Source organism: Budorcas taxicolor, chromosome 3, assembly GCF_023091745.1.
Source record: "Budorcas taxicolor isolate Tak-1 chromosome 3, Takin1.1, whole genome shotgun sequence".
Classification (NCBI taxonomy): domain Eukaryota; kingdom Metazoa; phylum Chordata; class Mammalia; order Artiodactyla; family Bovidae; genus Budorcas; species Budorcas taxicolor.
In genome coordinates this window covers 1,133,326-1,146,434 of record NC_068912.1, presented here as the reverse complement: position 1 = coordinate 1,146,434, position 13,109 = coordinate 1,133,326, and the positions used below count along the sequence as shown (strand labels likewise).

Below are 13,109 nucleotides of genomic sequence, written 5' to 3'. Positions count from 1 at the left end.
GAGGATAATAGTAAGCGTGGTGGGGAGAAAAGTTTAGGAAAGAACAATGACTTGTGTGTGTGTATCATATGTTCATGCTTACTTCGTAGCCTAGCTGCTTCTTATTCAGTTGCTAAGTCCTGTCCAACTCTTTGTGATCCCATGGATTGCAGCACACCAGGCTTCTCTGCCCTCCACTATCTCCTGGCGTTTGCGCAAACTCATGTCCATTGAGTCGGTAATGCTATCTAATCATCTCTTGTAGCCTATCTAAAGTACTGTAAATGGTGCTGCAGTACTGAATTTGAATTTGCCTTAAACTCTTATTTGTTCCTTATTTGGTTTGAGATCAAACTACTTCTGAAATATTCACTTCAAAGCCAACTTTTGTTAGGAAGGTCAAGATTTTCTGCCAAGGAATGTCACGATTTCCTCTCTCTCACAGACACACATACACACCCCATATATATATAAAGATTTATAAATAAAAATAAAAGTGGACTTGATCATAAATTAACAGTGTTTATCTCAATGTTAGTTTATGTCCAGTGAAAATGGACCTACAGTATTGAAATGGGAAAACCAGACGGGATCTTTTTTCATTTTTTGCACTGTGATTGAGAAGTCTTATCTATCTGAATATGCATACTTAATGGGAACAGTAGTAATATAATATGACACTGTAGGCCCAACTATCATATCTCAGTGGATGAGACATGATTGCTGTTTTGGGCAAGGCAAAACCTCAGAGTGCAAGATAATGCAGCTTTGTGGAAATTTAGCATGTCTGGGCCTTCAGAGCACCGAGTGCCAACTGTACCTCTCCGTGTCATGTTGCGTTATATTGGTGACTGTCAGAATTAATTAAGATTAAAGTAATATTCCCACTCTGTTATTTTATGAGGAGAATTTCACAGCAATAAAAAATCTTTTAATGATATAAAGTAAAAGATAAATCTTATTAAATAGATACTATACTGTTTTATCTAGTATATTAGTAAATGTCAACTTTCTGATTTACCTTATGAAAATTATATTATCTTAATTTGGAGAATTTTCAAAGATGATTTAGTATGACTCTAATTATAGAGCATTTAAAATTATTAAATAGCTAATATTTTGGGGAAAAAAACATATTGACTTAATCTGGAATTCTAGAAAATCATGAATTCTTTTTGGAAGATAATATAACCTTTATGCTATATTCTTTTTCATTTTGTTACAAAATCTGACTATTGATTACAGAGTCTTTTCCAGAAATAGAATATGATAGCTTGGATTTACTTTGCTACATTAAATACATATCTTATAATTCAGATGAGTTTTTAAAGTGTTTTTCTTGAAAAACATTATGAATTTTAAACAATTTCTTTTTTATTAGGGAATTATGCAGGCCGAGGAACTACTGGAATGGTTGCTCGTTTTATCCCTTCTCATCTTAATAATAAGTCATGCAGGGTGACATCTCTGTGTTACAGTGAAGATGGTCAAGAGATTCTTGTTAGTTACTCTTCAGATTATATATATCTTTTTGACCCAAAAGATGATACAGCACGAGAACTTAAAACTCCTTCTGCAGAAGAGAGAAGAGAAGAGGTAAATTTACTCAAAACTATGTTCTTTTATTTGATTCAGAAAACATTAATTCACTAACTTTTGGGGCATTAATTCAGTAAGTCCTAAATTTGAAGCCTTAAGGGCTTCAAAAAATAGAGTGAGTTTTCATGGCATTTATAGTCTGTGGAGCAAAGACGTGAAACATGCATGAAAGAATGGGAGTAACAAATAAGGAAAAGGTACCCAATGAAAGTATTGTATAATATTTTAAAGAGTAAATGTCTATTAGCAAAATGTTTCTCCAAGTTTATGGATGTATAGCAGCACCAAGAAATAGTAACAGTTCTGACAGTTGCAGAAAAGGTAATTAAAACAATGTGATGTATAAGCTTCCAAGAAACTTACTGTTTATATTTATGCAAAAAGTATTTACTGTTCACAGGTGGATAGTGGTCCTTCCTCTCTTCTGATTCTGCCTTGGTCACAGTTATGAGCTAGTGACATTCGCACACAGCACAACACATACACAGAATCAGGAGAGGAGGAGCTTGTTGTCTATATATGAAGAGTATGTGGCAATAGGTAAAACTCCTGTTGGTAGGTGTATATAAACATTTAGTGCCTTGGAAGTTGATATATTACATTATATATATATATGTATCTATATGCATACCTATATCAAGCAGGCTCTGAGAGTTGGTGATGGACAGGGAAACCTGCCATGCTGCAGTCCATGGGGTTGAAAAGAGTTGGACACAACTGAGTGACTGAACTGAACTGAACTGAACTGGTATCTATAGATACCCTTTTCTTCATCAATTTCTAGATACAGATATATTATGTTTTGAAAGATAGGTGAAAGAATTATTGTTCCTAAAATGTCTTTAAAATAGTCAGTCATTTTCTTAGGAAAAGCAGAAAAGTGAAAGTGAAGTTGCTCAGTCATGTCCGACTCTTTGCGACCCATGGACTGTAGCCTACCAGGCTCCTCAGTCCATGGAATTTTCCAGGCAAGAGTACTGGAGTGGGTTGCCATTTCCTTCTCCAGGGGATCTTCCTAACACAGGGATTGAACCTGGGGAAAAGCAGAAACCAGAAATAATATGTCATTGACAGTACACAGCAGTAGAATAATGTTTGCCTCTTAAGCTTCTTTTGCCTTCTGTTTTTCACTTTGGGTTTTTTTTTTTTTTAAACATGTCCTGTGTTTAACCATTCTATTCTTTGGATTGTTAATGTCTTTTGAAGTAAACCTTTGCTTTTTATTAATTATCAGTGACTGTTTAAGTATTGGTTCACCTCTTAATAATAAATACATTTTAAAGGTACTAAAGAACAACAATGATTTTGTAATTCCTATGAGATGCAAAACTAAATCCAGTTCTTATATTTGCAGGTTGATAGGGTTATAAAATTAAAAAAAATGAAGATTACATGTGGCACTGTATTTAACTGAATTAAGAAATTTATGAAGAGAGTATGTTGCTAATGAAAGCTATTTTTGAGATTATAGGTCTGATTGAAAATGTAAAATCTGTTCTGTTGTTACTATGTAATTTCCTCTTGAAAGAATGAGCTGTAGTAATGTTACAGTCAAACTTTGTGAATGTTGTTACATACTGAAAGAGTTGGAAATGCAGGAACATTTTAAGTGAGCCAACTAGCTTTTACGCCATAGAAAACTTAGCCAAAGGATGTTTATATAATCAGAGTGAATGAGGTTGAGTCATGAGCAGTTGTTTTTTTTAACATGTTTTTCTCAGTGTTCTTCGTTGAATTAACTAAGTTAAGAAAAATAATTCTGAAAATGTATTAAAAGTATAAAAATTATGCTTATTGTAATAAATGAAACAATATACAGGTCTGTCTAGGAAAAGAAATTAATAAACTGTCTTCCTCTTAATATAATTATCTTTTTCAGTGTTTTATGTTAAATTCTTTGTAGTAATGTTCAGACAAGCTCTTCTCAGCTCACCAAATAGTTATTTGGTATCTACTGTACTATCTACTAAACTTGAGAAAATCAAGGCTGACTGTGACAAAGATATGACCTGTCATTCAGGAGTTTGCAAATAAATAGATAAAAGAGTAAGATTTATAAATAAATGTGTGAAAGTTAAAGTAACATAATTATATGTAAGAATTAGTGTTCCATATAAGTAGACCAAAGACAGAATAATTGTTTTTAATTGGGAGCATAAGAAACTGTTGAGCAGGTTTTTAAAGTATGAATAAAATTTTAATATATGATTTTTTCTTGTGTTTCCATATTTTTATATTTTCTTAATTCGTAGGGGTCTCTTTTCTATATTATTTCCTTTGAGTGAAAGTTGCTCAGTCGTGTCGTGTCCAGCTCTTTGTAACCCCACGGACTATACAGTCCATGGAATTCTCCAGGCCAGAATACTATAGTGGCTAGCCTTTCCCTTCTCCAGGATTATTTCCTATAACCTCTAATAATTTCCCTTTTGCTCCTGCTCCCTTTTTTTTGGCCATGTTGCACAGCATGTGGGGTCTCAGTTCCCCACCAGGGACTGAATCTTGGCTCCCACAGTGAAAGCATGGCGCCCAAGGCACTGGACCACCAGGGAGTTCATGTTGCGCTTCTTTATTTTACCATATTCTTTTGTCTTATTCAAAATTTTTTTTCCACTTCTCATTTTCTTTTATTTTGGTATTCCTTTTTTTCTTTTTCTTTTTTCTTTCTTTTTCTCTCATATCTTTTTGACACTTTTTCCCCCACCTACCTAGTACATTATTGGACTGCTTTGTTGAATCCCATCTCTCATTTTCTCCTGTTCCTCATGATTTATTCCTAAAAGTTTTACACGTATCTCCAGCTTTTTGAAAGTTTGCTTCTATATAGCTTTGCTTTTACTGGAGACCTGCATCAGTACTTGATTTCACTGACTGAAAAATCCAAAGAGGATTTTTACTTTTACAGAAAAGAAAGGTGAAAAGTGAAAACAGCACCTAGTGATTGTTTGCAGTGCGCACCCTGAGCAGCACGTGGTACCACCACACCCCTTCCCAGGGAACTACGCTTGGCATTTCAGTGTCAAGCTGCCCTGGCTTTGAGTTGCCCTGGCTTTGAGTTGCATTTATATCTCAGCATTAAGCTCTGAGTATTGAATTGTGTCAGTAAACATCTGTGCCTTGTCTTGATTTATTTTGTGCATCAGTTAGCAAGATGTGTCTTAATGTAATTGCTTCTTTGTGTTACTCCATTTTCACTTATGAAGGGTTTCATAGGAACATTCTGCTTTCAGATAGCAGTGGGAACCTGTAACTAAAATGTGTTAATATTACTTCCCATTCTACCACTAACACTGATCCAAGGCATCAGCACCTCTCCTGGATTATTATGACAGCTTTCTTACTAGGTCCCTGCTTTCATACCACCCTCTCCAATCCTTTAGGTACACAGTAGCCAAAGTAATCTTTTAAAACATAAGTCAAAATCATACCACTGTTCTGATTCACACTCCAAAATTGCTCACCACCTCACTCAAAACTGAGGTCCATACAGTGGCTTCAAGATCTTATGTTACCTGGTTCTTGTCACTTCTACGGCTCTCTCCTTTGTTTGGTCTGCACTAGCCACATCTCGGAGAAGGCAATGGCACCCCACTCCAGTACTCTTGCCTGGAAAATCCCAGGGACGGGGGAGCCTGATGGGCTGCCATCTATGGGGTCGCACAGAGTCGGACACAACTGAGGCGACTTAGCAGCAGCAGCAGCAGCAGCAGCCACATCTGGTTACTTATTTACTCAGGCAGGCTAAGTGTGCTTATGCCTTACAGTTTTTGCATTTACTTTGCCTGAAATGACCTCCGGATTATCTGGATTTCTTCTTCCTTTACCTCTTACAGTGCTTTGCACTTGTTTTTCTCTCCATTAGACACTAACATACCACATTATTTAGAACTGTATTCCTTAATTCTCTGGTACTGCCTATCTCCCTTTTCTACCTAATTTTATTCTATAACACTTAAAACTTTCTCTGTATATTTTACTTGTTTAATTTCACGTATTTTGTAAACTCTGTTACATTGAGAATTTTTGTATGTTTTGTCTGTTGATCTTTCCCTGATACGAAGTGTAGTGGCTGACACATAAAAGGTGCTGAAAAATTTTTTATGGAATGACTGACTATCATTTTCAGGATTTTTTATGGAATGACTGTACCATTTTCAGGACTCTAGACTAGATTATTTCACATATCTCAAAAAATCAAACTTGAGACTGTTTTTAACTTGAAGATCTTGTTCCAGATATACTTGGTGAGAGTATAACATCAGTTCTTTGCCTGTATAATATAGAAATTTCTCTCTTGTAACCATGGAAAAGAGCTCTAGTTTGTTATTCTAAGTACAATTTTTATACAGGATGAGGCTCTCTCTGGAAATGATTATTTGTCTGACATTTAAACAACTACCACACTAGGCATCGTCTGATTATTCCTTTTCACACTTGTGACTTCCTCTGCAGGTTTTGTTATTCTCAGTTGCTTTTAACCGTACTTATGTATAATATGCAGTATTTTAGAGGGGTTTCTGTTTCCTTTGCTGAGGATGGAAAGTCTCCCATTCCCCCCACCTTGGCCCCGCGCCCATTCTCCTCGTTGCTCAGTATAGTTTCCAGGAGAAAATAGAAAATTTACCACTAAGCTATCACTAAATTTCTATCAAAACTTGCTAAATTATGAGGAGGAAAAAGTGAATATTATGTTAAAATATAAGGGAGTGACCCACACATTGGAGAAAATATTTGCAAATCATACATCTGGTTTATGATTTAGAATCTAGTATCCAGAATATGTTATATAAAGAACACTTGCTACTCAACAATGGGAAAAGATAAATATCTTAATTAAAAAATTGATAAAGGATTTGAATAGACATTTCTCCAAAAAAGATATGCAAATGGCCATTAAGCATATATGGAGATGTTCAACATCACTGATGAAAGCCACAAGTGAGGTGCCACTTCATACTTACTAGATTGACTGAAAGAGCCAGTGACGAGTGTAAACGTTCATGAAAGTGTAGAGAAATCAGTGACCTCATACATTACTGGCAGGAGTATGAAACAGTACAGGTGCCTTGGAAAACAGCTTGGCAGTTCCTCAAAATTTAAACATGGAAGCTATCATGATTTGGCAATCCCATGCTAGATTATATACCCAAGAAAATTGAAAACATGTCCCCATAAAAACTTGCGTGTATGTTCATAGCAGCATTAGTTACAATAGCCAAAAAGTGGAAAGAGCTCAGTTTTCATCAGCTGATGAATGAATAAACAAAATGTGGTATATTTAAAAAGTAGAATAGTATTGAGCCATAAAAATAGCGATGAAATACTGATACATGCTGCAGTGTGGATGCACCTTGAAAAATATTCTGCTAAGTGAAAGAAGTAATACATGATGACCACATATTATATTATATTGTTACACTTACATGATGTGTCCAGAATAAGCATATCCATAAGAGGCAGAGTTAGATGAGTGGTTGTCAGGAGGTGAGTTGAGGGGCAAGTGGGAAGTGATGAAAATGATCTGGATTAGTGAGATACAAGTAACTGCATAGCTTTTGTGAATATATACCACTGATTTGTCTGCTTTAAAAGTATAAATATTTTTAAAAGGGTAAATATTATGCTATGTAAATTATACATCAATAAAAAGATGTTAAAAATGTGATAGTTAAAGGGAGTGATTAAGAGTGTCAGATACCATCAATATCAGATAGAAGAATCTCTAAAAGGTGCCATTCAAATTGGAAATTGATTTTTGATCATTTTATCATTGATCAGTGAACTTAGGAATTGATCATTCACTGGTGATATGGGTGAGAATTCAGCGGAAAAATGAGTTGACTTCAGTGAATTGAGTGAAGAATGGTAGATAAAAATAGAATGAATACAGACTTTTTAAAAGAAGCTTGACAGTAAAGCTTCAGAAAGCATGAGAAAAGAATAGATGCTGAATAGAAATAGGAAATTGCAGTGCTTTACCTATTAAAAATGATAAGAACCTTTAGTACATTGTGAGGAAGAATCAAGAAAGAAGAGAGGAATGTAGGTATAGAAATAGAATAATTATTCAAGGAATGAAATAAAAAGCACACATAGAGATTAGGCTTAAAACAAATGATCCATCTCCTGAGAAAGATTGGAAGAAATTAAGAAGTAGATATAGATAAGTTTATGGAATGAAATTGAGGAAATTGATATCATTTCTATAGAACTGACTTTAATTTTTTCTGAAGTAGTAGGAAAAGTTAGTAGCTGAGAATGAGAGCAACAGGTAGAGTAAAGACACTAAGGTGAGTAATGCATGTTGGAGTAGATGCTGGCGGGAGAACCAGAGAGCAAATTGTCAGTAATAATAATAAAATAATGGTTACTCCTATTGCCAACTAGGTGTGTAGCTACTTTACCTATATCATCATAATAGAAAACTTAGGCTTAATGTAGTTAGATAACTTTTCTCTTATCAGTTGAAAGATGATGGGATTTGATATCACATTTACACGATTTTAAAGTTGCATTCAGTCTTTAGGTTGAAGATATTAAGTATAGGCTGTCAACATCAATGGATATTTATGGCTCTTTTTCATACTTTGATTTTTTTTTGTTGTTTAGTCGCTAAGTTGTGTCCAACTCTTTTTTAACCCCTTGGACTATAGCCTGCCAGGCTCCTCTGTCCATGGGATTTCTGAGGCAAAAATACTGACGTGGGTTGCCATTTCCTTCTCCATGGGATCTCCTCAATCCAGGGATTGAACCATGTCTCATGCATTGGCAGGTGGATTATTTACCACGGAGCCACCAGGGAAGCTCCGTATTTTGATTTAGCATCTCGATAAAGAAAGTAAAAAAAAAAAAAAGGAAAGAATCTATTAGACTTACAGTGTGCTTTAAGAATTCAGCAAATGAGTTTTCTTCTCTTCTTTAAGTTACGACAGCCTCCAGTTAAACGTTTGAGACTTCGTGGTGATTGGTCAGATACTGGACCCCGAGCAAGGCCTGAGAGTGAACGAGAACGAGATGGTAACTATACTTTGGTCAGCTTTTTAAACATTAATATTTTAGCTTGTTTCCATTTTTTTGCTTTATAAGTGATATTGTAACAGACATCTTTGTACATATATCTTTGTACATGTACTTGTGCAAGTGTCTTAGGGTGAAATCCTAAAAGTGGAATGTGTGGGTCACTGAATAAGTGAATTTAATATTGATAGTTATCAAATTACCCTCTGAAAAGGATATACTATTTTGCATTCCCACTGAAAGTCTAAGAATACATTTTTGCCACAGCAGGATTGGGTATTATCAAACTTTATAATTTTTGCCTTTGTATTTGATATAGAGAGAATTGAAAACTCCCAGTTTCCAATCTGAGAGTTTTATAAGAGCACATAAAAAAAATTTTTTTTCCCCTCCTATCAGATGCCTTTGATAAGCATAAGAAACTGCTATTTGGGAGTGTTAAGATGGCACATTTAAAATAAAAGTAATGTTTGTGATTTTATGTAATAAATGGGTCTATAGCCAAAGTCTTATTCTAATTTCTGAAATCTATTAAGATCAAATGCATATTTTCCAATATATTAGTGTTTGTATTATTTGACATCATATTTTAAAATATAAAGCTACATTATATAAAGGTAATAAAACAATAAATTCTACTTTCATAGAAAAGACAAAAACAGTTTTTATTTTAAATTATATGATTGTAAAATAGAATTATCACAGTTTTAATTTGATGGGATACTTAATTCGAAAATGCCGTTAAGACTACTCAAGTATTTGAAGGAAGAAAAGGGGGGAAGGAAAAAGATAAAACATTTTCTGGTTTCAGTTAATTTCAACTGTATGTAATTTGCAATAAATGATGATGAAAATAAATTCAGTTTAAGGAAATTTAAGTTAGAGAGCAGACCTTCAGTTTAGGGAAATTTAAGAGAGAGGTCATACTTTGTTTTTAATCTGTTCAACTTAAACTTCATGAGCTCTTCCTATCTGTGTACTCTTAGGCCCAAAGATGTGGGTTGGGGTAGGAGTGTGGAAGTACCTAAGGATTGGCAGAGATGTAGGAGGAACTCAAAATGCAGATGAGAGTGACTCATGTGTGCATTTACTATAAAATGTGATGACAGCCCTAGTAGGTTTACATATGCATTCATATAATTTATTTAAGCAATTTGATTTTTAAAAATTGCTTTCACTTTAAAGGCCTTCCAATATAGGTTTTTACATTAATGAAAGATCCTGACTTATTACTAAGTTCACTGATAAGACCTGTTTTGTTATCATAGGAGAGCAAAGTCCCAATGTGTCATTGATGCAGAGAATGTCTGACATGTTATCAAGGTGGTTTGAAGAAGCAAGCGAAGTTGCACAAAGCAATAGAGGACGAGGAAGATCTCGACCCAGAGGTGATTTTCATTATTAGTTAAAGCTACCAGAGAGCTTGCAAAAACTAGTTTTTGAAGTCAATTTTATTTATATTCTCTAATGCCGTCTATGGGGTCGCACAGAGTCGGACACGACTGAAGCGACTTACCAGCAATGTATACCATATTTTATATCCTTAGTGATCATAAAGTTCTTACTGTATTGTGTGGAACAATAGAGGACAAGGGGTGTTGGGTATAATTTGTTCCTTTGGGTTCCTCTTGACATAGCCCTCATTGTTTGCTTTTCTCAAGTAAGAGAATCTGATATTCTGCCTTGTAAGTCCATTTGTATGTACTCTGAGAGTGGATGTAGATTAAACTCTGTGGATAAGTAAGTTTTATGTAATTGAATAGTTTCTTCGTTTGGTTATTTATATACAATGGTTATTAATTGCTATTTCTGGTATTAGCTGACCTGTTTTCATATTTTGGTTCACTACTTTCCAGCTTTATGATCTTTGGCAAGTTACCTATCTCTGTCAAAAATCAGGAATATGAAAGTTAATTCCTATATGCTTTAAGTCCCAAAATGAAAATTTCTATTGAATTTCATTTATAAATGGTTCTTATCAAATTCTGCATATATAAACTTAAAAAAGTTTCTTAGACTATAGATTTGCTTAAAGGTTATCACATTTGTGCTTAAATTTAAACTAAGATATATTTAAATCAGGATAATTAAAGGAAAAAAATTTATATTCTGTAGTAGCATCTTGAAGACATAAACTTGATTAATTCATTCTGTATCTTTCTTTTAATAATAGATTTGAAGCAAAATCAGGGAAGTTTTTAACATTTATTCAGTATTCTTAATTATTCTGTTGCCGCTAGCACAAGGCCTGCCACAACACATAGCAGCCATTCAAGCCTTTTAAAACCATGATTGCATCATGTTAGCTCAGTGGTGAAAGCACTACTGCTAATGAAATGGGAATTGGGAACTTAATCCCATTCTGACCTGATTGTAGCTTTACTCTTGTTAGCAAAATTTTTCATTGAATATTTTCCTAAGGATATTATTATGTTACAGAGTGCAAATATATTAATATAAGTCCCTTATCCTTTTATTGTTGTTGTTCAGTCACCAAGTCGTGTCCAACTCTTTGTGACCCTGTGGACTGCCACACGCCAGGTTTCCCTGTCCATCTATTAAATCAGAATTATCATCTTCAAACTTAAGGAACAAGACATTATTTATAGGCATCTTGCAAGCTGTTATTTAGCATTGTCTAAGTCAAGCTACGATATTGAGCATTTTGCTTGGAAGGTTGATTATTGTAACAGGAATGTGCCATAGGTAGGTTTTTTACCCCTATTAATTAGCATGTTTGGTTAAGGTACCAAACCACCAGTGGGTGCTTTTGATATCCTGAAATTATCTATTTCTCTGTGTATGTGTATGCACATATATTTCTTGAACATATCTCTTCAGAGGAGTTAGTTTTGGAAAGCATTTAGTATTTCAATTTGTACTACAATGTGTTTTTTGAAGGTGGGACGAATCAGTCAGATGTTTCAACTCTTCCTACGGTCCCATCAAGTACTGATTTGGAAGTGGGTGAAACTGCAATGGAAGTAGATACTCCAGATGAACAGTTTCTTCAGCCTTCTACATCCTCTACTGTGTCAACTCAGGGTCATTTGGCCTCATCTTCTACAGAAAGCCCTCATTCTGCTGCTTTGCTGTCTTCTCCAGACAGTGAACAAAGGCAGTCTGTTGAGGCATCTGGACGCCATACACGTCATCAGTCTGGTGAGGATGTTATTCTTTAAATAGGCTGTGATTCATCTGGTGATTTTTGATAATGAAAAATTTTTAATGGGTTATTTTGAAAGAAACTGAATTATATCAACTTATTCTTACTGGAAAAAATGATCAAAATGACATGTAATATATGAATATGTAACTTACAGAATTCAAGTGTGCCTCACTTGAATGAATTTTATCATGCAGCAGGAAACTACAGTTTACCCAAGACAATTCTTTATAAAATGTAAGTATCAGAAGATAGTGTTTAGACACAGTGTAATGTATTGACTTAATAATTATTGGCTTTAGTGAAAATATAGCCCTGACTATTATTAGTTGCTTTGTATTTATTTATTTTTTTATTATTTTTCTTCAAATCATGAAATACTTTCAGTATGTTCTTTATGGTGAATTTTATATGGTCTTTTGTCATCTATATATGCAGTTTACCAAAAGAATTATTTCTCCTTTATTTACATGAAAAAAATTTTAACAGGTCTTTGTCTTCTTGGTATTTGATGTTAATGAAAAAAAATCAATTTCTAAATTCTACTAAAATTGTATTTTCTTTTCAGTATTCCTCATGTTCACACATCCCTCCTCCATGGAATGTACTACTGTTTACATCAGTAATCTAGCATATATGTCTGTAGTTTACTTGGCATTTTAACTGTATAAATGTAATTATAATAACCAATAAGATGGAAGTTCGTTCATATTTTTCTTGGGGATTTTTAAGGAAGTATTTTACTCATATATAATTAAAAATATTAGCAACTAAAGATACAGCTGGGAGGCCTAAGCTAAAACCTATAAAAAAACTCCTAACAGCTTTCCTAGCTGCCAGATTGGCAGTTTATTCTTGCTTCTCTGAAATCTGATGCCAGCTCACCAAGTATGAGGTGTTTTAAATTAAGCACTTTTATCAGGATATCCCAGTTTTGGTAATTTATTTTCAGTTTCTATGGGAATAGAAGCCAGAGTCAGTTATATGACCATTAAATAATAGATGAGTATAATTTACCCATAAAAATAAGCTAAAGATGAGCTATACCATTAGGTTTTCCACATTCTCATTGATACAATATTTCAAGTTATGGGAAAATAACATATTTTGGAGGGTTTGGGAAGCTGGGACAAAATCAGCTAAAAGTTTGCTTTCCAAAACAAGTAAAATTGGTAAAAATAACAGTTTTTAAAGTGATAACATTCTTGGAAATAATCTTAGAGAGTGATCAATTGTAAGTTTGATCACAGCTTAGCAAGAAGATTGTCCATCTCATTTTCATGTTCCACTGAATCTTAACTGATTCCAGTTGTTTCTTAAACACATTTCTGAGTATACTACTTCGTGGGGA

General features: G+C 34.1%; 1 protein-coding gene across 6 annotated transcripts in view; it reads left to right on the top strand.

Moving 5' to 3' along the window:
* The window catches only part of DCAF6 (DDB1 and CUL4 associated factor 6), a 184,518-nt gene that overhangs the window by 93,132 nt on the left and 78,277 nt on the right, over nt 1-13,109 (top strand). For 5 of the 6 annotated variants that reach the window (XM_052636547.1, XM_052636546.1, XM_052636545.1 and 2 more), the window contains exons 7-10: nt 1,361-1,575; nt 8,499-8,592; nt 9,861-9,980; nt 11,494-11,754. In XM_052636547.1, the coding sequence (XP_052492507.1) occupies nt 1,361-1,575; nt 8,499-8,592; nt 9,861-9,980; nt 11,494-11,754 (690 nt within the window). The remainder of the gene's footprint in view (nt 1-1,360; nt 1,576-8,498; nt 8,593-9,860; nt 9,981-11,493; nt 11,755-13,109) is intronic. The other variant, XM_052636548.1, reaches the window with a different exon arrangement.